This window comes from Micropterus salmoides, unplaced genomic scaffold (genome assembly GCF_014851395.1).
Source record: "Micropterus salmoides isolate LMB-PRFRI ecotype aquatic unplaced genomic scaffold, ASM1485139v1 Ms_hic_scaffold_13, whole genome shotgun sequence".
Lineage (NCBI taxonomy): Eukaryota > Metazoa > Chordata > Actinopteri > Centrarchiformes > Centrarchidae > Micropterus > Micropterus salmoides.
Genome location: NW_024040374.1, coordinates 24,229,238 through 24,252,885, shown reverse-complemented (window position 1 = coordinate 24,252,885; position 23,648 = coordinate 24,229,238). Strand labels below are relative to the sequence as shown.

General features: G+C 39.7%; 2 protein-coding genes across 4 annotated transcripts; both read right to left on the bottom strand.

Moving 5' to 3' along the window:
• Nucleotides 1-1,701: 1,701 nt before the first annotated feature.
• On the bottom strand, nucleotides 1,702-6,943 carry LOC119901010 (flavin-containing monooxygenase 5-like). Of its 3 annotated transcripts, none has more exons than XM_038716401.1 (10): nucleotides 6,791-6,943; nucleotides 5,958-6,231; nucleotides 5,653-5,841; nucleotides 5,296-5,461; nucleotides 4,909-5,051; nucleotides 4,054-4,250; nucleotides 3,459-3,606; nucleotides 3,150-3,357; nucleotides 2,957-3,029; nucleotides 1,702-2,850 (listed from the first exon to the last, which is right to left on the bottom strand). In XM_038716401.1, the coding sequence occupies exons 2-10, from the start codon at nucleotides 6,087-6,089 to the stop codon at nucleotides 2,436-2,438; spliced, it is 1,671 nt and encodes a 556-aa protein (XP_038572329.1). In that variant the 5' UTR covers nucleotides 6,090-6,231; nucleotides 6,791-6,943; the 3' UTR covers nucleotides 1,702-2,435. The 3 variants fall into 3 exon arrangements, 2 of the variants coding, with proteins under 2 accessions (XP_038572329.1, XP_038572330.1); XM_038716402.1 differs by having other exon boundaries at nucleotides 6,802-6,881; XR_005444139.1 differs by lacking the exons at nucleotides 1,702-2,850; nucleotides 2,957-3,029 and having other exon boundaries at nucleotides 3,215-3,357; nucleotides 3,459-3,667.
• Nucleotides 6,944-16,658: 9,715 nt separating this feature from the next.
• On the bottom strand, nucleotides 16,659-23,256 carry LOC119901012 (flavin-containing monooxygenase 5-like). The gene is made up of 10 exons (XM_038716403.1): nucleotides 23,176-23,256; nucleotides 20,570-20,841; nucleotides 20,265-20,453; nucleotides 19,908-20,073; nucleotides 18,640-18,782; nucleotides 18,376-18,572; nucleotides 18,125-18,272; nucleotides 17,816-18,023; nucleotides 17,622-17,694; nucleotides 16,659-17,515 (listed from the first exon to the last, which is right to left on the bottom strand). The coding sequence occupies exons 2-10, from the start codon at nucleotides 20,699-20,701 to the stop codon at nucleotides 17,104-17,106; spliced, it is 1,668 nt and encodes a 555-aa protein (XP_038572331.1). The 5' UTR covers nucleotides 20,702-20,841; nucleotides 23,176-23,256; the 3' UTR covers nucleotides 16,659-17,103.
• Between the last annotated feature and the right edge of the window lie 392 nt (nucleotides 23,257-23,648).

Here is a 23,648-nt window from a genome sequence, read left to right as displayed (position 1 = left end):
TGCAAAGTAATGTTTGAACATTTGCTGAAGAACTGTGCTTGAGTACAATCTGAGGTACTTTTAGTGGTAGTAGGCGTTTTGCCCTTTCGTCCGATATTACACTGAAATGAGGGAAATATTGTATTTTGTACACTAGTATTGCACAGTGGTAGTTACTCCATCTTTTCTAGATAAAGATTTTACACATAAGCTTTTGAAATATAATGCATCACTTTAGTTTAAATTATCATACAAAATATCAGCCCACCAGCTCTGCTGTCTCATCCGTGTAGCTGATTTAGTCGACGTGGATGGTGTCTCTCTGACTGACATACCTGAAAAAGAGACCCGGGTTGAAGATGTTGTCTTTGATCTTGAGAAAATCCACAGTTCTACCGTTTAGCCATTATCTCCTGCTTGTAGTGAACATCTTTTAGCATGGCAGCTGCTGAAGGAAGCTTGATTTTGCCTGTTTATAATGAGTGATGGTGAGTGCAATAGATTCTTATACTGCGAAGGAAGGAAGGAAGTTTTGAGCAGAAGTTCTTCAGAATTGTTATGATTTATATGTAAGTCTCAGTAGGTTATTGAAGCGTATGTGCTTGGTGAGCTGGAAGTGATCGGCATACATTTGAAAGTAGTCCATGATGAGGGAGTTTTGGAGGTGTTGATGATGAGTGGTAGAGGCCCTGTCTGGCTCTGGATTCTCCTGCAATATAATACACCGACCAAGAACAGAGACAATAATTATCCTAACGTATTAAAAACGTACTGTGCAATTAAAAGAACATCCAACCTGTACACAGTGTGACCCTCTTTAAACCTCCACAAACCACCACTGTCATCAGTGCTTTCATAGCAGACAGGCACCAGGCCCTCATCCAGACAGCACTTGATACAGGCCAGACCTGAACTACCTCCTCCAATCACGACGGGTCATCCTGCAGAAGGATGATCTCTGTGAAGGATGAACTGGATTCTGGAAACCCTTTTCTCTGATAAGATACATTCGTCAAGCTAATACATTTAAAATACTGTAAAAAAATAGTTTAATGTTAAAATTGTTGCACTTATTCACATGTTTTCTGTTTAGGTCATATAGTTGTTTTTTGTTTGTTGATGTCATATTAAATATCAAAGGACATCAACAAATTGAAATACAGGAAATACTTACATATAGTGAATAAGTAAGCACTCAGAGGCACATTAAGTGTTGGGAAATATAGTCTATTCTATGGAAAATATATTCCTGACTGTAAAACGTTCTGTCGACTTATACAATTGCAGGCCACTTGAAATCAAATTAATATGCATAATCAAATATTTAAATCAAAAGCAAAGAAAAACCCAGCTGGGTTACCCAATGGATCATTTCCAATATGGAATATACAGCAAACTCTGTGTGTCACTTTGAGAATTCAAAAAACTGTTCCACCCTAAATGAAAAGAAAAACTGACAGTTAGTGGGCATTATAAATCAAATCCAATTTTCCAACATTTCCATGCAATCCTGCAAAAAACATCAACAAAAACACTTGTGATGTAAAGAAGAAAACTCACTATTGCACTGGTTAAGAGAGCAGCTGAAGGAATAAAGGGCCAGTTCACCTGTCACCTGGCCTTTAGGCCACTGTCAGTAGCACGAATAAAGCTGAGCAAATATAATGTTGTAATAAACATATACATATTATATATATTCAAGTAAGGACAACTTCAGCCAAAGAATTTTCATTCTTTTATTCATCAAAGTATTTTTCAATTCAGAAAGGTGATAAAATCTTCCAGTCCAGTTATTTACACAATCATGGACTCTGTCATAAGATACTCTGGTGCCAGGAATGGGTAAACATTTGGTAAAAATAGGGTATCAAAAATGTATGTGCTATAGTCATCCTTTCTTATATAAAGCATAATGATCAGGATTAAATATATTCTAATATATTCAATACAAATTACAAACAATATACAAGGATTAGACATACACCTAAGTATTACACCATAAATTACGGTATTCATCATTTTACCTTAGTAAATCCAGATTCACCAGATTTTTAACTACAAGTCCGAGGCAATTTGGATATGTAGTGATTGTGATATCCTCTACCTGAAAACAAAGCCTACAGTGGGGAAAAATGAATTACAATGACAATACATATTTGAGGATTGTACATGAATGAACATCAGAATAAAAGCTGTAGCTATTTAACAGCTACTATGAGCATATGGCTTTGCCAAGTTAAGAGATCCCAGACCAGGGTCCTATAGCAATCACACAAAGTGATAAGTTGAATCTAAGTTTTATATAAATGACTTTGAAATCACCATGAGGTGGGAATCATTGACTAATGTATCTGGATATATTGTCCATTTCAGGAGTTGGGATAGTATAATATAAAAATCGCATACACGTATAATAAACGTGTTAAAAGAGTAATCACAGCTGTATCAATTTCACATCACTGAGCAGACATTTGCAGTTTAATCTTGTCCAACAGTGCAGTGGGATCTTGTAGGAAAGCTGGAAGGTTGTTCCTGTTAAAGTAGGCAGCCAAACCCACAGCAGCAGTTGTCAGAATCAGAGGCCACACAAACGACCTCTTGGGTTTGGGCTCATCACAGGGCCTGGTCTGCATGGGTTGAGCCACTCTCTCCCACTGAGTGAGGATGGCCTGGCGGGCTCCGGCCCACTTTCCTGGCCCCCTGAGACGATACTGGTACGGCGTGCAGGGGCCGAACATCACGTTCAGTCCCAGTCTGGGATCAGTCAGCAGCATCCTCGGGATGTTGGGTTGAACCCCCACCAGCTCTGCTATCTCATCCATGTAGCGGATATAGTCGACCTGGATGGTGTGTCTCTGACTGGTTACATACCTGGAAAAGAGACTCGAGCTGAACATGCTGTTTATAACAACATTTGATACTTTTCAGATCCAAAATATGTAAGTAATCACAAAGTTGAGTAAATCCACTGCAGTACCTTTTAGCCATTGTCTCCTGCTTGCACTGGATGTCTTTTAGCATGGAAGCCACTGATGGAAGCTTGATGCAGCCTGTTTGAAAGGAGACATTGTGAAACCCTGGTTTGCCCTGAACACAAAATACTTCTGGAAAAGGAAACAGTGACAAGACAATGTTGCTTTTTTTAATTTTATTTACAGAACCTGTTTTACCTTTAAAGACCCGTGTGGCCCATCTGGCCTGCATCTCAGAGATGGGCATAATGGCTCCCAGGGGCTGCACTAGACCAATGATAGCCAGAGTGGGGCGGTCCAACTCAGGAGGAAACACATACTTGTACAGAGACGCTTTGTTCTCAGACACTGAGACCACATGTGAGGCCAGGAATGGAAAGGAAAACCTGTAACCTGTGGCAAACACCTGCAAGACAGAGGCTCATCTCAGTCTCACACTAGAGGTCAACTACACTGCAGAAGAACAGACAGACTGTCAGTGTGAGTGTGTATACACAAGCAACGTACCACCAGGTCAACATCTTCCACTACACTCCCATCATCAAACTCCACACTGGAACCCTGAAATCTGCGGATGTTGGGTTTCACCTGAACTGTTCCAGATAGGATGCGGTTGGGAAGCTCATCATTGACTGTGGGATGTTGGCTTAACAACCTGAGATTTATATCCACGCTGGTTAGTAATGTAGCTACAATTTGATGAAAATGGCAAGCATCTGAAATAAAACAAGAAGTCTAAAGCACCGCTAGTGTCTTGAACAATTTGCTAATAATAATAATAATAATAATACAGACATACAAATAGAGAGGCTTGAAGTTTGCCCTCTCTTTTATGCTAGCCTAGATGCCATAAGGTCATTAACATTAGTGTTCATGGGGTCAAATCAGCCAGACAAACTACTACTACCATTGTTTTTAGAACAAGCGGCAAACATTTCACCTCACATAGTATCTTTGCTTCACCTCTCTCCCACTGCACCTCCTCTTCAACTTCACAGTTTGAAAAATGTTCTACTTCAAAAGCTGTTTGTTCAAACTATGATATAGCTGCAATAGATACAATTGTAAAATAAATAAATAAATAATGATGCAAATACAGTACCTGTGCTTTGGTTTAAGATTGTACAGAGCGTGATCAAATCTTTGGTTGAGCTGTCTCTCTGCCAGACCACATAAAAAACCAAAGGGAAAGATTTTCTGCAGGAAGGTCAACACCCTGTTAAAAAACAAATCAAGGGGCATCCCATGGTACCCAACTCGGTTCAGAATCCAGGCGCCTCTTCGAGTGCTCAGGTACAGCTGGGAAGAGAAAACATAGTTGTCAGTCATTATGAAATCTTTATTTAATATCAATAGTTTGGGGGAAAAAAATTTGATCTGAAACTTTATTATAAAATCATTTATTTTTGCAATTATTTCACTTAACTCTGTAGCTCTGTTACTTGTGACCTAGCATCTGTTTTACCCCTGATACTGCTGTCTCTAGCCAGGCAACTTTCACCCAGTAGTTGTATGAAATTATAGTTTATGTTCTGGCTACTCATCCTGTGGCCATAACTGCATTGTGTTTTAGCCCTACAAACAATCAATCAATCAGACACGTGTTTTTTTTTTTTTTAAAGTGTATTTAGTGTAATTGTATGTGTACGCAGAACACTACAAGAATTATTATATAAGATGGGTGTGTTCATTTTGATTTTAACGTTCAAATTATTTGGTTTATGTCTGTACTGTGGATTTATTTTACGCAGTTTGTCTGACTGCTTGTGTTATTTAATCTTCTGGATTTTACTGTATAGCTGTCTTCATGCTGAATGTCCCTAGCTCTAAGCCATGAAGTTGGAGAGTAAAATGTTATCTTGACTGACAGGAATGAGAGCAAGCACTATGAAAAACAGACCCAAGTGATGGAAGACACATACTGAATGTCATCTATGAGTAACTATCTCATCCAAACCTGCTTGGTGACTCTGCTCAGTTCCACTGCAATGTCTCCTCCAGAGTTTCCTATTCCAATCACTACAGCCTTTTTATGCCTCCACTCCTCGGGAGTCTTGTAGTCTCTGCTGTGAAAATACTTTCCCTTGAAAGTGTCAATGCCTGAAAAAACAACAAAAAATTAAGGGCAAAGACTTCCCTATACCTATGACTGCCAGATAAAGTTGCTCTCTATTTTTGCTATAAGAAGACTTCGATCTGTATTTGAGGATATTTTATTGACATTATTCTCTCTTGGTGATGCTGCTTTCTGGTGATACAGCATTATGTTATCACATGGTACAGGGATGCTATTAAAGGCTCGTTCATACTGTGTCAAAGGATTTTTATAGCCTGTCAGCGGTACCTGGGAAGTCATGAAGTGGCATGTTGGGGTGGCAGTGATGTCCAATACAGATCATCACAGCATCAAAAATGTGTTTCTCCTTTTTGCCTTCCTTGTTCTCCGTCTCAACGTCCCACTGGCCTGAATGAGAAAAATCTGATCTCTGCTTCACCTGCAAGACTTTGGTCTGACCACCAGAAAGAAGAAACAGGCAACAGTTTGCTGATAACAGTATAAAGGCTAAGGTGAGTAGGATGTATTTCTTATACATTTAACCATCTGTTGTGTTGAACTAAACAACGTTTTACATTTGAAATTTAGGTGGGAATGTTGCAGATAAATGTAACTCTAGGCATGAAGTTATTATAGCATCCTTACATTGAAGCGTATGTGCTTGGTGAGCTGGAAGTGATCGGCATACATTCGAAAGTAGTCCATGATGAGGGAGTTGTGCATGAAGTTGGGGAAGTGAGCAGGAATGGGAAAATCACTGAAACACATCATCTCCTTGGAGGTGTTGATGATGACAGAGTGGTAGATGCTGGCCCTGTCTGGCTCTGGATTCTCCTGCAACAAATAAAGTTATCATGATATAATACACCGACATAGAGACAATAATTATCCTAACATATTAGATACTGTGCAATTAAAATAAAATCCAACCTGTACACAGTGTGACTCACCTTAAACCTCCACAGACCACCAATGTCATCGCTGCTTTCATAGCAGACAGGCACCAGGCCCTCATCCAGACAGCACTTGATACAGGCCAGACCTGAACTACCTCCTCCAATCACTGCCACACGACGGGTCATCCTGCAGAAGGATGATCTCTGTGAAAGATGAACTGGATTCTGAAGAATGTTTTTTTTTATGTGTAAACAGGTGGAGGCGTCCACTTAGCCGCAGCCAACAGGAAATCGGCCAAGAGTTTCCCCCACTTTGTGCCGATTTTATCTGCAAATAAGAAAATGTATGCAGTAAAAAAAGAGATCATGAGCAATATCAGATTTTTCTTTATGTTAGGTAACGTAGTTGGCTTTCTAGTGTTGCTTTGACTAGAGGTGTGGACATGTGTCTGTTTTTACCATAAGAAAAAAGTAGGAAATCATGAGGACTATCGGATCTTTCTTCAAGTTATGTTTGGGACTGAAATCGGCTCCAAACTGTTAACTGGAGGTGTGGCCAAGTCTCTGTAAGATCTGTGCCACACACGCGATTAATGATTCACTATAATCAAAGTTCAACAGGAGATAATATGTGGCTACCAGTCCTTTTTTGCATTTTGACGGATATTTTATATGCAAAACCATGCGCTAACCCAACCAAACCTGCCATCGCAACCAAACTTCTGCTTGTTGTTCAGTGTGACTCTGCAGGGGCGTTGACGACAATCTCTGAGTAAAGCATTTATCTGTTTACTTGGACAGCAATTTTTTTTTACAGGACTCACAGATGCACTCAGTGGTTACGGTAGAGTGTCCAAGTTTCAGCATGTAGGGCTCAATTTTCTTACCTTGACTTTACCTTGCGATTTGAAGAAGGAAACGAGTTTTTCGTGCTGCCTGTATCTCAGCAGTGGGAGGAGTGAGACTGAGGGGGAGCATTGTGCACATTTATCTGTATCCTAAAGTGACCCTTGGATCACTGCAGTGTCAGAGTGATTCACCATGGTGGAAATGCAAACAGACAGGCTCTGCACGAAAACAACATTGGATAATGCATGCTACATTTAACAGACAGATGAACCTGAGCAAGGGTGTAAGATTTAGTAGGGACATCTCTCTGCCAATATCCAGTCACTACTGAAATCGGTTCTAGTAACAACAACAAAAAAAATCATACAAACAATTAAATATAACCACTGTTTTCTGTCAGCGTCAAGCCAGTATATTTGGTACGTAAACGGTTAACAGCTCTTGTTCTCTAACTATGTGTGCAATGCGTTTTTAAAGTTTTGAACAGTCTATGGTTTTGAAACATTAAGTCCTCCCCCCTCAAATGCCTCACAGTGGTCTGGTCCGCTGCCTACTCTTTCCAGACCCACAGACTCACAGACTCCGTGAGGCCTTAATGCTGTCCCACTGTCAAACCGTGAAGTGCGCGAGGGCTCTCTCGCGGACATTTTGAGCCCTTTATAGAACCTTTTCTTAAATCCGCATTTCTGTAGACTTTGGCTGAGGGAATTGCCCACAGTTCATAGCGGTATGACGTGAAACACCGGGAGAAGCCCGGAAGCGCGAGAAATATCACGGCAAATCCGCGTTATTAGAGAAGAATTAAACTAACAAGCATCAACACCTACGCTGATGTTAACATTGTTGAAAGTTTTGTTAACTTAAGATGGTGCATAGAACACATGAAGTCAGAGGAATGCAATCACCTTATTACAAACTATTTATTTTAGTTTTTGCTTAATGATGCTGTTTTGACCAACAATAGTGTATTGATTATTGACAAATATATATTGACATTTACCTCTCCACCACTCTGTAGAGTGAGAGCGTGCAAGACTTAAAAATCAGGCAAACACATAAAATAAAAAGTGTGCAACGTGTTTCAGCGTCATCAAGGTAACATGATAAAGTGGCAAAGTGCTGTCATGTTCCTGTTTACAGCATTATGAGCCCTTGCAGCCTCTTGCACTCAATCACTTTCCAAGTGACGTCAGTAAAGTCTGTGAGGGTTCAGGGTTAACGGTTTAGGGGAGGTGTTCGTTATTCACATCTTAATGGTAATTACCTATATCCTTTTGTATAAACCAGTTTTATGTAGGTACTCGATCAGTTTCTTCATTTTGTTCCAACTTTCCAAATTAACTAGAGTACGTATGCTAAATAGCCTATAGTTTCTCCAATTGCTCAAAGGTCTCTAAACAATTTCCTCCTTTGACGAGAGTACTTTCTACAATGTACTAATACATGCTTCACTGTTTCCTTATCGCCACATTCACATTTTCCATCAGAGCCAGCCCACTCCTCAGCCCACAGTGCCCAAACCTCAATCTGGATATAACTACTGCATCTCTTCTCTTACATCTAAAAGCACATTTTCCTTTCTCTACAATACTTTGTACTGAATTTCTTTCATTTTACCATGATTTTTTCCACATTTCTTTCACTGACCTATTTATTATTTCTGTGTAATCCGGTAACCCATATTGTAAATTAATTTGAACTCTTTCCTCCAGCACCACCTTCTTTGCCACCACATCTGCCTCCTCATTACCCTCAACACCCATGTGCGCCGGAACCCATACAAAGCCCAGCTCATACCCTGCTTTGTGAATTCTATACAACACTTGCATAATTTCCACAAGTAAATCGGGTCTAGATTTCATTTTACTTATCTTTAATTGTAATCAGAGTTGCTACATATACACTGTAAAAAAGGATTGGATCAATAAGTTATAGGAACTTCTTTCTATAATTTACCTCCACTTAACATAATAAGTTATGAAATTTCAACTTAATTTAATGAGTTATCACTATTTCAACTCAGGTTTGTAAGCCAGTTCAGTGAAATGTAAATTTCAATGTGTCAGCTTAATTTATAAGTGTGAGTTGGAATATGGTAACCAGATCTCTTAAAAAGTGACCATGACCCCGGTGTGGTGACAGTATTAATGCGCGGTGCAAATAATCCTGAATATTTTCTCTTGATCTGATATACGAATAATAACTATGCTGATTGATTTTTGTAACACATTAATGAGGCGCACCACCCAATTGCAATTCCCCATTGAGAGAAGAAGAGGAACACAAATTAAGCCTACTGACAATGGTGAGCAGGTAAGCAGCAGATGAATACGTTATTTTCCAGCAAGATGTGGATGAGACTTGGCAATGGAAAAGCGGGTCTTTTCGGATTGGAGCAAGAGAAGCAAGGTGAGTCTTTAATTTATAATAATTGTAACACAATTCAATGAGTCAATTAACTTAGTTATGAAGAAACGAATTGCTGTCATGAAACTTTCTGAACATGGGATAGTTCAGAGCAGCTTATTAATGCATGTAACGTTAGTGTTCAGCAGTTAAACGTTAGTCCGAATGTCACTTTTTACTTTTATTAAGAAGAAACGCAAGCAGAAACGAGTTGTTAAATCAGTGTTTCCCATACGTAATTTATTTGTGGCGTTCCACCACAATATCAACGCAGACTGCCACATTGATTTTCGTTTTTTTTTACTAGGCCTATATAAAATCTAAATCTAATCCTGCCCCTCTCCCTCATGAACACAGCAAAAGAAGAGGTTATAGTAAACATTTATACTTAAAACTATGTATTTTTATCTCTTCAGGTAAAAGTAGTCTACAATGCTGCTGCGTGTCATCATATCAGAAAATGAAGACATCCCATCCAGTGTTGAGGAGCTGTATTAGGTGTTGCGAACAAAGCTTGGTCTGAGAGGTGGATTCATTTTGCAATTTGAGGATCCTGAGTTCAATAATCAGTTGTGCAACCTAAAAGACATCAAAGACCTTCCTGTGGGGTGGGCAACTGTGAAAGTGTTGTTCACAGCTGATGACGTCTCAGATTCTACACTGGACACTTGCAGCCTCCCTTCTCTTAGTGGAGATTCTGTTGAATGGCCTGAACCCCTTCCCGATTCCACAGTTCTCACATGATGTGGAGCTGCATGTGAAAGAAGCCAATGCTAAGGATGGATCTGTAATGGTGATTCCTAAAGGTTTAAAGACATTCTTGATATACTGGCCGACAGTATGTCAAAGATTAGTGCTTATCCTGAGAGGCATCACTATGAGAATGTAGCCAAAGCACTTGTGGAGAAGCATCCTAGTCTGAAGCAGCCAGGGTCGGAAGAGGGATGGTACTCGTGGTTTCAATCCCTGAAATTTAAGCTTGGAAACTATCGGCAAAAGTTAAGTGCAGCAGGATGCCCTGAGGTGGTGGTAAACAAAAGAAAAGGAGAAGGTTTGAAGGGGAAAAGTGTAAAGAAGTTAAAGAAGGGTGAGGTCAACTACTGTCCAGAGTCCTGAAAACATGGAGGAGAAGCGTAATATGATGGAGGCTGAAATGCTGAAAAGAGACCCTGATCCCCAGCTGGTAGAAGACCTGATGGTTGCTACGTTTTCCCAGCGCAGAAAAGAGATAATTGGAGATCAGCCACTCATCACAGAAGTCATTTCCAGATGGCCAGCTCTGTTGCATGAGAGACAGGTACTCAGTTGAGAGATAGAAGCAACGTTTGTCTGATATTGTATACTGTGTCTTGTTCATAATTATGTTTGACTTATATTTTCTATCTGTCTCTTCTCAGATCAGGACGGAGTTCAAGAGAATCGTCACCAAAGACCTTCTGGAATCTTTTCTTGACGGACTTGATGGCCTGGTCCCAAGACTGCTAGAGGTGTACAAAGCAGCAACCAAGACTGGAAAGAAACAATCACTCAAAGACATTTTGGACTGCCTTCAGAAAGATGTAAGTGGAGAGCAGATCATAAAATTAGGCAAAATGTATTATCTTGGCTAAAACATTTTCATCTTACTGCATGTTTCTTTTTCTTGTAGGATACAAATGAGAGGAGAAGGACTGCTGCCTTGCTTGGTCTGCCACACTACATATCAGGCGAAGATCCATCAACTGTAGTCAGGATGTGTGACGTAAGACCATTATGATTTCTGTAACGCAAAACTGTTAGTGTGTATATATGGGTGATTCTTTTACTGTGGGACTTTTTCTTTTCCCAGGGTAGATTTTCAAGAAAGAAAAATACTTATACCCAACCCAGACTTATTAACGTTGCCTGTCTAAAAGTCAAGAAAACTCATTCAATTCATTCAAACTTTACTTTGCATTTTCTCAAAACTTAAATGATAGATTTTAATTCAAGTGGTTTATAATGTGTAATTTACACTTCTTTTTTTCTTATATATGGCTGTTCCGGTCACTCATCTTTTAGAGAACAATTTTAAAACATTTGTTAAAGTGCTTCAGTGTCTGAACCATTTCTGTCTCACTTCCAAGGGTTGAAATTCTGAAAATGAATTGATAGTTGGTGTTACTGATCAGGTTCAGTCTATTTGGGGAACAACTAAAGGGTGTGACTTTCCTGCTCTGTATTTGAGGATTATGATTGCATTTTAAATTAGCCTTTTAAAGCCTATATAATTGTAGACTAAAACAGTCACACACTGTCTCTGCTTTTTAAGGCTCACGCGGAGACTCTGGATGAAGCCATGAAGGGGATGCAACTTGGCCTGCTGATGAAGGTGCTGAACGGGATGCCTTTCCACGGGAGGTCTTCGAGATAGCTGTTGTGGTTGAGGAGACAACATTAAAGATGTGGCATGCAGCTTGGCCATGCTCATGGGTGTCATCTACTGTGTCAATCTCGAGTACCCAGAAGCCATGAAGTATTCCTTTGAGTTTCTTCAGAGAGTGGTGATGAAGATAAAACCAGACCAAGCATCTGCCTGAGAACATGGACTAAGAAACAGAATCCTGAGATACAGACTGTAACACCTGCTCCTCATTTTCTCAAGATTCTCATGTTGATATGGTTCCTGTCAAGACTTCATTGTTCTCTTTTATATGCACTTTCAGCACTGTTCTGTACTGTGGAAAAAAACAGCACTGTCTCACAATTTAAAACGGTTAATTTTGAGAATGATAGAGGGGACAAAACACTGATCTTCCCCACTTTTTTATTGGATGGATTGTGAGAGCTGATAGTCTCGACTGTTCGAAGTCTTGTGACGTTAGAAGTGGAGTACTTAAGACAACACAAACCAGCCTCAAAGTTCTTTATCTTTAATGGAACAAGACTGTAATGGACTTGGACATTTGAGTTTTGTGCATTTCCTTTTCAATATTACTACTCATTAGTCACCATGTTGTAGAAATCACTAGCATTTTACTGATTACAGCTGATGGTTTCAACTGTTCTCTCCTCAGACAGACGTTTTTCTTTATTACATTTTTTGATTGTTAAATGCAGTTGTAGGCAAACGGTCTCAAGGTTTATATCATCTAATTTAAATGAACTGATTGGTATAAGAGTTGGTTGGGTTGACCTCGCTCTTCATAGGTGACTATGTTTAAATACTGTTAGAACATGTTAAATTATCATAAATATGGTCTCACTTTGGCACTTGTGTAGTCTGAGATAAATGTTTTCATTGGCTTTTAGGCTTGTTGCATCAATTACAAGTGTATCTGAAGGAGACGAAGGCTGTTAGTTGAGGTACTTACAATAAATTCTTGAATACATGAATTGTAAGTTCATTCATTGTACTCTTAAGAAACTGGTGAACTTGCCATTATTAGTTGAGATAGGGGATGGAAATTAAAAACACAAGTCTACTTAATTTGAAATTGTAAGTTCAATTGCTGCCTTAAAAACACAAGTTAACCTAACTTCAAAAGGCAATTGGTATGAATATAGTCAATTATCTTAACTTAAAAATGTGAGTTGAAAGGGTATAGACTTGCATGTTTGTTTGACAAAAAAGAGTAAGTTTCATTGACTAGACAATGTAATACAGATAGTTGATTTAACTCACAGTATCAAGTTGAAACAATAAATGATCATTCATTAAACAACTTCCTTAACTTAACTTACAGAGTTGAAATAGCTTAGATTTGTATGTTTGTTTGACAAAAGAAAGCAAGTTTCTTTGAATGAACAATGTAATATAGGTAGTTGGTTTAACTCACAGTATCAAGTTGAAACAATAAATGATCATTAATTAAACAACTTGTGGAAGGTAACACCATGAGTTAAAATAAAGCTTTTGTTAAAGTTGAGTTTACTCACATTTTTAAGGCAGCAATTGAACTTCAGTTTTTAAGTTGTACTGTAAAAATTATCAAGGTAGTTTAACTGAATGCTCCTGTTTATTATCTTCGACCCACCTTAATGCCCATAGAACTGCCACCAGCTCTGCTGTGAAGACCAACATATGATCTGGAATCTTACACCCTTTTTTATAACCTATTTCTGGTAGGCTTACACCAAAAGCAACTTTACCGCTCTCTGGATCCTTTGACCCATCAGTATGGATTTGTAGGTCTCCCCATATTTGACACATCCAGGCTTTTATCTCATTCACTATAGCCTCTGACATATTTATTTTGCTTGTTTCCATAAAATATAGGTCAACAATGTGATCTGGGATCAACCATGAAGGTATATGAACAACCTATTGGTGGACATACATTCAAATTCACAATACCAATTTCCTCTGCCATAGATTTGAGTTTTTCTGTAAAGTTTGTTTTGATCCTTCTTGCTGTTCCCATAAACTCCCAATGCTGACTCAACAGGGTTTTTGTTGGTAGTTTTTCATTCTGTCCTTTTATTTTCATTAAATACTTCAAACCAAGTTTACATCTTCTTATTTCTAATGGCATCTCCCCTGTTTCTATTAATAGTGCCGGTAGGCTATTGGAGTTGTATGAAACGCCCCACTACACACTCTAAGGGCTTTTGCTTGGACTCTATCAAGTTGGCTAATCACTGAAGGGGCTGCTGACCCATATACCACACAGCCATAATCCATAGTTCTTATCATTGCTCGGTATATCATCATCATCATAGCTTCACTATCAGCCCCGTGGGGAGAGTCTCATCTCCTTGTTGACACTTTAATTGAGGGATTCTTGCAGTGATGACTGATTACTCTCACCTGTGTTAGGGGGGTGGGGAGGATGGGACGGGGATAAAGGGGTGTGTTGAACGGGCCGATGGGAGTGAGAGAGAGACTGAACTGTTTGCGTCCATGGCTGTGGTTAGGCACGCGGCAGGAGCGAGCTGTTCGCAACTTTTAGTGTTGCCGGTGTTATGCCGAGTTTTGCATGCCTGCCGAAACTTGCATGCACCTCCAAATATGACTTTTAAACGCTATAATGTTCTTTGTAGGGTCCATCAATGGTGTTAAATGATTCGAAGTATATATTTTATGAACGCTTAATATTTTACCTTTAATATTTCAATACATTTAGTAGAAGTACCATTCCTTGACATTCAGTAAATATAGACTAGCCTATGTGGTGTTAACGCCGTTTGATCAATTAGCACAGCAAAGTGTCTGAAAAGGAGCTAAAGAGGTGGATGCAGAATTCGGCAGATCAAATTTTGTAGGCTACCTGCCGAGATTTGCATCCACCTCTTTTCTCAGCATAAATGACCGTTATCACCTGCGAGGTGCGGCAGTGAAGACAGCAGGCAGGGGTCTGTTCCTGTGTTAGGAGGGGAGGCACGCGCCTCCTTTATGTAGAGAGGGATCGGGATCTAGTAAGTACCTGTGCTTTACGGACGGAAGCTGCACGAGGCCGCACACCCTTCCACGCCGACACGCCAATCCAAGCGGAGTGTCCGCAGCCGGGGTCTGAATCTGAACGGAGTGACCACCCCACGGGGCAGATAAGTTTTAAGCTTATACATTTCTGGTGTTGTATGTTTTGTGTCTTAATCTTAATGAGTTATCTTAAATAGGTTTTAGTAAATTGACCCACGTTAGAAGTGTCCCTTTGCACAACAGGCAACCCCTCGCTGGTGGGAAAGGGGCCCTCTGCCTCCCCCTATTGGCAGAAGTGGTTCTGACCAGCTTGTGGTTTGGAGTGGTCCCTATTAAATGTGGTGCATTTTTATTTGGTGTCTCAGTAGTTTGCAGTGTACAGGTTGCGGTGCATTTTGTTGTGATTTTCTTAGTGTGTGCAAAGTTCCCTTGCAGTACTATCGTAGGGTGGCATTAGGGGTTGACCTTTGTGAGGGCTCTCTGCGTGTGGTGTCTAGATAGATAGATAGATAGATAGATAGATAGATAGATATAGATGAATTTATAGATAGATAGATAGATAGAGATAGATAGATAGATAGATAGATAGATAGATATAGATATATAGATGAATTTATATTTCCAATAAAGATTGTATTTTGTATTACATTCCTGTCTCTGGTTATGTTATCTGCCTCTGATGCCGGACCAGACCGGGTAAACAAAGGTGGTGGCAGTGTTGTGCTGCCTTTAAAAGCTTTAATAAGCAACACTTATTACAATATATGACTTGCAATCACCGATCACATACAGTATATTATACACACATTTCTGTCTGAGCTAAAGTCTGCAGTTACAGTCTCTGTGAACATAATCCAATTTAAAAGATTTTTCACACTTCAGCAACAAACCTTTTTTTTTTTTTTTTTTTTTTTTTTTTTTTTAATGGCTGAACTAATACCTAATTTTTTTTTTTTCCATAATAAGTCAAAAAGTGAAACTATGTTCTGGATTCACTTCATATAAAGTGAAATATTTCAGGCCTGTTTGGTTTTTTTATTTATTTTTTTAATCTTGATGATTAGGTGTTACAGTTTGAGTTAAAAATAATTATCTCAATATATTAGAATAATAGAATGGCTAAATCTAGACCTTCTGAAAAGTTGAAAACTTCTATAGAAGGCTCCTTTTGCACGATTTTACTGCATCACGGTGGTGTGGCATGGAATCAGCCCGGAGCACTGTTGAGGTGTTATGGAAGCCCAGGTTGAATTGATAGCAGCCCGTCTGTAATGTTGGTCTGGTATCTCTCATTTTCCTCTTGACCTGAACCTCATAGATTCTCTATGGAGGTCAGGTCAGGATGAAGAATGAAGGCTCTTCTTGGGTCAACATTTATTTCTTTATTCTAATAATTATGCTACTTACATATTTAAGTCTTTAAAATTATGCAATGTAAAGACTGGTGTGGCGATGGAGCAGCGGATGAGACTCATAATCTTGGTGTGAGAGACCGGAGTTCATTTCCCACTGTGACACATCCACCAATGTGTCCCTGAACAAGACATTTAACCTAGTTGTTCCAGAGGCATGTGACCTGACATGTAGAGTAACTGTAAGTTGCTTTGGATAAAAGCATCAGCTAAATGAATAAAGGTAAATGTAAGATTCCTTGTTATTTTGCATTTTATTTTTCAAATATACTAAATCACAGAATCAGAACAGTAAATAGAAAATGAGAATGATAATTGTTCATTGCAACAATTTACAGTTTGATTGCTAAAATCAGAATAAAAATCCTACATCCTGTTAAAATATTTAGTTATCAATGACCAAGATCTAAAAAGTGTATTGTAAAAATGTGGCTTAACACTAGATATTCAATTTATGACAGTTTCTGGCAGACAACCGCAACGCTGATGCATGTGCACATTGACATGTGACCAAATGAAACTCTGTTACCTTGATTAAAAATACAGATTTCTCTGGGTTTGAAAATTGATGGAAACATTTGGGATAATGCACAATTCAAGAGAATATATAATACAGCTTTAGTAATTTTACTGCAGAGAAGTTACATATTATATCCGTCACGGCTGGCTCAAAACCGCAACAAAAAAGAACAAAACAATGACACAAACTGCAGGAAAGGTACCATTACTTTTATTTATTATATAATATTCAAAAAGTCATATGAGGTTTGATAATCAGTAGATCAGTCATGTCAGCAGGTATGCAAGCTTGACAGAATAGTGAGTGAAGTGTTGTATGGTGAACGAAACAAAAAATAACAAGGTTTCCCTCCTCTAGCCCGCAGTGCAGAACAAAAGACACGCTCTTATAATGGAGAACACCGGGCCCAGGTGGCTCCAACGACTGATGATTTTAACCACGCCTCCTGACATCTGCAACACAGGATGCAGAGACACAGACATCCCAGCAGCCGAAAGATGGGGACGTCACATATCTTTACTGGGTTTTATACTTTTGACACAATTTTATTTATTGACTGAATTAAACTTATGCTATCTATACTAATTATTATAGGCAGCAAGTCAGTCATGTATTATTACAGTCAAAATCCCATCACTGAGCAGACATTTGCAGTTTAATCTTGTCCAACAGTGCAGTGGGATCTTGTAAAGCTGGAAGGTTGTTCCTGTTAAAGTAGGCAGCCAAACCCACAGCAGCAGTTGTCAGAATCAGAGGCCACACAAACGACCTCTTGGGTTTGGGCTCATCACAGGGCCTGGTCTGCATGGGTTGAGCCACTCTCTCCCACTGAGTGAGGATGGCCTGGCGGGCTCCGGCCCACTTTCCTGGCCCCCTGAGACGATACTGGTACGGCGTGCAGGGGCCGAACATCACGTTCAGTCCCAGTCTGGGATCAGTCAGCAGCATCCTCGGGATGTTGGGTTGAACCCCCACCAGCTCTGCTATCTCATCCATGTAGCGGATATAGTCGACCTGGATGGTGTGTCTCTGACTGGTTACATACCTGGAAAAGAGACTCGAGCTGAACATGCTGTTTATAACAACATTTGATACTTTTCAGATCCAAAATATGTAAGTAATCACAAAGTTGAGTAAATCCACTGCAGTACCTTTTAGCCATTGTCTCCTGCTTGCACTGGATGTCTTTTAGCATGGAAGCCACTGATGGAAGCTTGATGCAGCCTGTTTGAAAGGAGACATTGTGAAACCCTGGTTTGCCCTGAACACAAAATACTTCTGGAAAAGGAAACAGTGACAAGACAATGTTGCTTTTTTTAATTTTTATTTACAGAACCTGTTTTACCTTTAAAGACCCGTGTGGCCCATCTGGCCTGCATCTCAGAGATGGGCATAATGGCTCCCAGGGGCTGCACTAGACCAATGATAGCCAGAGTGGGGCGGTCCAACTCAGGAGGGGAAACATACTTGTACAGAGACGCTTTGTTCTCAGACACTGAGACCACATGTGAGGCCAGGAATGGAAAGGAAAACCTGTAACCTGTGGCAAACACCTGCAAGACAGGGGCTCATCTCAGTCTCACACTAGAGGTCAACTACACTGCAGAAGAACAGACAGACTGTCAGTGTGAGTGTGTATACACAAGCAACGTACCACCAGGTCAACATCTTCCACTACACTCCCATCATCAAACTCCACACTGGAACCCTGAAATCTGCGGATGTTGGGTTTCACCTGAACTGTTCCAGATAGGATGCGGTTGGGAAGCTCATCATTGACTGTGGGATGTTGGCTTAACAACCTGAGATTTATATCCACACCAGTTAGTAATACCGCAAGCATGTCAGTCATTTAACCTTTTATAAATCCAGGTCTTTGACTAAGCTATGCTGTTGATGCAATACCTGTGCTTAGGCTTCAAGTTGTACAGACTGTGATCAAATCTCTGGTTGAGTCGTCTCTCTGCCATGCTGCAGAGTAATCCAAAGGGAAGGATTTGGCGCATATAAATCACCACCTTGTCATTAAGCATATCAACAGGAACACCTTTGTTTGAAACTCGATTTAGGATCCAGGCTCCCCTTCGAGTGCTTATATATACCTGTAAGCATATGATACAAGAAGTAAGTCTTAATTTGTGTGCCTCTGACGATCTTTAACTACGCAACCTGCTTGGTGACTCTGCTCAGTTCCACTGCAATGTCTCCTCCAGAGTTTCCTATTCCAATCACTACAGCCTTTTTATTCCTCCACTCCTCAGGAATCTTGTAGTCTCTGCTGTGGAAATACTTTCCCTTGAAAGTGTCAAAGCCTGACAAGACAGATTTGTGACTATTAGACAAAATGCATTACATTTACATTATTAAGAATAAATGCCCCTTAGCTGCTGCTGCAATGAGGTTTTTTTATACATTGGTATTGGGTCTTTTAAATAATAAAAACTTTTAAAATCTACAGCAGCGCCTCTAATCCCCAACAGTCTATTGAGTGGACAGACTGTTAAACCAAACTCCATTCTAAAAACAGGTGTTTTATGGCAGGGCCATATTTTTTTTACAGTACAAACTTTAGTTACACCATCACTAAGAGTCTTTTCTAATTGGCTTGGATCCACAAAATCCGGCACACGTCATTTACTCAGTGACATCATTAACTAACCTGTGATGAAGAGTTTGCCACAGAAATACACTACTGACTGGCAGGAACCCAGACTTTACTATTTTCATCCTCTATGGTGATGGCCTGAAACCACAGATCTCTTTTGGAGAAGTAAAGAAAACCGTAAACTGGGTTTTCTTTATTGTTTGACTTGCAAAATGCAACACAGCAGCTTTTAGGCAAGGGATTTCAGGGCTTGCTTTCACTCAAAAGGGAGCATGGTCGTTCTAATGACTGGAAAGTGACGAATGGCTGCTCTTGTCTATCCTGTGCTCTGGTTCCAACAAGTGCTATGAAGCATTTTCAAAAATATAACACAAGAAAAAAAGACATTCAAAGATGACAGAAAAGCTAAAACATTGATTGTTTCAGACACTCATTAACAGCCTTAGGTTAAAAACGGTTTGAAACTTTTTTATCAGTCACCAAGTCAAACCCTTTCCACGAGAACAATGTCAGAGATAAGAAACAGCCTACATAGCAGCACAGAAGATATGAGTGAAATTGTAGATAATTTATAACGAAACTATATGTGAGGCTCAGAGTGGACAGTCACTCTGGGTGGAACTGCTCACAACCCATAGACATTTGAAACCTGTGATGAGGAGTAGACAAAGTGCAATTTTAAATGAAAAAGTTTTGGAACGAGTAACCCATACTGTGGATCATCACACCAAAAACTAAATTGTATACAGAGCAAGACTGAAGACATGATAATGATTTGCTGTACTCACTGTTTTTATGCAACCATAGGATATTTATAGCCTGTCAGCGGTACCTGGGAAGTCATGAAGTGGCATGTTGGGGTGGCAGTGATGTCCAATACAGATCATCACAGCATCAAAAATGTGTTTCTCCTTTTTGTCTTCCTTGTTCTCCGTCTCAACGTCCCACTGGCCTGAATGAGAAAAATCTGATCTCTGCTTCACCTGCAAGACTTTGGTCTGACCACCAGAAAGAAGAAACAGGCAACAGTTTGCTGATAACAGTATAAAGGCTAAGGTGAGTAGGATGTATTTCTTATACATTTAACCATCTGTTGTGTTGAACTAAACAACATTTTACATTAGAAATTTAGGTGGGAATGTTGCAGATAAATGTAACTCTAGGCATGAAGTTATTACAGCATCCTTACATTGAAGCGTATGTGCTTGGTGAGCTGGAAGTGATCGGCATACATTCGAAAGTAGTCCATGATGAGGGAGTTGTGCATGAAGTTGGGGAAGTGAGCAGGAATGGGAAAATCACTGAAACACATCATCTCCTTGGAGGTGTTGATGATGACAGAGTGGTAGATGCTGGCCCTGTCTGGCTCTGGATTCTCCTGCAACAAATAAAGTTATCATGATATAATACACCTACATAGAGACAATAATTATCCAAACATATTAGATACTGTGCAATTAAAATAAAATCCAACCTGTACACAGTGTGACTCACCTTAAACCTCCACAGACCACCAATGTCATCGCTGCTTTCATAGCAGACAGGCACCAGGCCCTCATCCAGACAGCACTTGATACAGGCCAGACCTGAACTACCTCCTCCAATCACTGCCACACGACGGGTCATCCTGCAGAAGGATGATCTCTGTGAAAGATGAACTGAATTCTGAAGAATGTTTTTTTATGTGTAAACAGGAGGAGGCGTCCACTTAGCCGCAGCCAACAGGAAATCGGCCAAGAGTTTCCCCCACTTTGTGCCGATTTTATCTGCAAATAAGAAAATGTATGCAGTAAAAAAAGAGATCATGAGCAATATCAGATTTTTCTTTATGTTAGGTAACGTAGTTGGCTTTCTAGTGTTGCTTTGACTAGACGTGTGGACATGTGTCTGTTTTTACCATAATCAAAGTTCAACGTGAGCTCATATGTGGCTACTATTTGCATTTTGACGGAGATTTTAAATGCTATGGAAGGCTTACCCAGTGTTTCTCAAATGGGGGTACACGTACCCCGGGGGGAATGTTGTTGTTTTACTGCAGGGGGTAGGCCTATGTGAGATTTCTTTTAGAAATGTTAATAGTAAATAGTAAATCATAATTATACTTTATTGGAAATTAAAAAGTAAGTTGATAAACCACATTTTATTTCCAATATTCCCATTTTCAATGCAATGGTCATCTGCCAATTACTGTAAAACCTCACAGAAGAACAAAGCAACACATTTTTCTCATATCACAAGCACACCTTTCTCGCAAAATAGTAAGTGCAACTTCTCAGAGAAGCAGTTCAATGCTTTTTAGCAGAGCTGGATTGGTAATCTGGCATACGGGCGGTGGGCAGAGGGCCAGTAGCTCAACCTGTAGGGAGGGAGCAGGGAGGTGATTTACACTAGGGACGCTGGGAACATGCAGGCTACCCCCCTAACGGCGTTGCCAGGTCATTTTTTCTTTTTTTGACAGTAGCCCTGACTGTAACTCAACAACATAAAAAATATATAGGCTATTAGGCTAATATGCAATAATCTTCATGACGCAGCCTGTCTCGCAGCTCTTCAAGGAGCCAACGCGGACTTGGCTCAAAAACGCAGGATCGATATGTTAACAATATTACATTTTATACAGCGTTGCTACTTCATCATTTACCAGACTGGAATTTCATTAGGCTAATGAATGATAAAGTGCTGGAATTCTCCTACAGCCTGTTATTCATTTTAATTAGCTACAGGCCTATTTATTCAGCTGTAACTTGGGACTGAAGATGAAATTATTAATCGATTAGACATAGTTTAGGCTACTCATGGACCTGATTGTAAAGTGACAGTCCAAATCAGTAGGCCTAATGATTTTTTTGCAATGTAAAATGTGTCCAGGTTCAAACTGACTGAGCCACTATACTCCAGCTAAATCCGTCTATTTTCACAATCTTTCCTGAGTATACTACCAGACCAGCCATATATATGTATATAATTATAATTACTATCTTTACATCTCTAAAGTGCTCATTCATACAGAAGCCTAATGTCATGGGTAAAATCTATATATTAACAGACAATTAATCAGATTTGCGGGGAATATATTGAAGTAATAATCTCAAACACTGCCAGGTTGTTCACCAGCTGTGAAACAACAGCATGACTCTGTCATAAATAAAACATTAGGTTGCCTTCTGTGGAGGACCTGGATCAGCTGTTAGCTGTAACACACCAGTTAACTTTGCTATGTGGCTATTTTTTTTAATGTATTAATGACCGGTCCAATTATTTTGGAGAGGAAACGACCTCTGTGGTAATTCGGCTCCCAGTAGAACTCTGTCAGGGCTCTGAAGTGGAACAGACCCAGAACAACTCATCAGCTGTTAGCTGTAAACACTAGCAGGACTAATGTTATGATGCGGCTGTGTTAAAACTATGGCACAACATCACTGCGCTGTAAGAATGTTATGCTTTGTTAAATGTTACAAAATTATCAAAATACATAGGCTATGTCAGTACCAAGACTCAAACCTAGAGACCCACAGTTGAGAGTCCTGAACTAATCAGTCTGTTTCCTGTGCTGACGGAGCCCATGCAGCTGCCCTATGAGTGTGAGTGAACATAAGAATCCAAGACTATTCACTCATACGAAAATGAACGAATTAGCCTACTCATTGAGACAACCCGTTCCTCCTGAGTCACATACAAGATTAGGTCAAATGAATGAAACGTTCTTTGAACGACACAACACTACTAAATTCCCTCTGAGGCGGCTGTGAGCTGCACTTTATCAGAGGTGATGAAGTGAACATGTGTGTGGATGTGTGGTGATATTTCTGTCTAATCACGTGTTTTCAGTTTTGCTTTTCTACCTCTGATAAAGAGCAGTGAGCTTGTCTCATCCAGTACAGTCCCAGACACTGTCTGTGTGTCTTTTCCCCCCGACCACAAATGTTTTGCTCTGGTCAGGACTTAGTCTACTTAGCTGACAAAATATTTCAAATGGGGTACATTATTGAAAATGTCTTCATCTTGTGTGCCTCGGGCGATAGCTGAACCGCATTTTGTTATACAGGATGCACGCAAAAGTTAGATCGAGTATCCTAGTTTTAGCACGTTCATTTTCTTACCTTTTGCGACGTGAAGAAGCAAAAGAGTTTTTCGTGCTGCAGCAGCAGTGGTCGGAGTGAGACTGAGGGGTCTCATTGTGCACGTTTATCTGTATCCAAAACTGACGATTAATGATTAACAGACAGGCTCTGCTCACAAACAGCAACACAGCTATTATATAGCTTATATTAAGGAACATAAAGAGAAGCAAAATAACCAACTATCAATGAATGAAGATCATAATAATATACCAGCGACCACATGTTATAGCCTACATCATAATTGTGACCGCATCGTTTTTTTAATTTTATTTCTAAAGCTCTAAAATATGTATTGTTGGCTTTGGGCAAGAATTTCAACTTTTAAATGAAAAACTAGATAGACATAGATTTAAGATAGTACATAGAACACATGAAGTCAGAGGAATGCAATCACCTTATAACACACTTACTTTATTTAACTATTTATTTTAGTTTTTGCTTAATGCTGCTTT

Coding starts and splice junctions, on each gene's coding strand:
- LOC119901010 (XM_038716401.1), bottom strand. CDS start 6,089: ATGACCCGTCGTGTGGCAGTGATTGGAGGAGGTAGTTCAGGTCTGGCC. Junction 5,462..5,652: donor CCAAGCACATACGCTTCAAT/GTAAGGATGCTA, acceptor TCTGGTGGTCAG/ACCAAAGTCTTGCAGGTGAA. Junction 5,052..5,295: donor GCCACTTCATGACTTCCCAG/GTACCGCTGACA, acceptor TTGTTTTTTCAG/GCATTGACACTTTCAAGGGA.
- LOC119901012 (XM_038716403.1), bottom strand. CDS start 20,701: ATGACCCGTCGTGTGGCAGTGATTGGAGGAGGTAGTTCAGGTCTGGCC. Junction 20,074..20,264: donor CCAAGCACATACGCTTCAAT/GTAAGGATGCTG, acceptor TCTGGTGGTCAG/ACCAAAGTCTTGCAGGTGAA. Junction 17,695..17,815: donor GGCCACACGGGTCTTTAAAG/GTAAAACAGGTT, acceptor CCTTTCAAACAG/GCTGCATCAAGCTTCCATCA.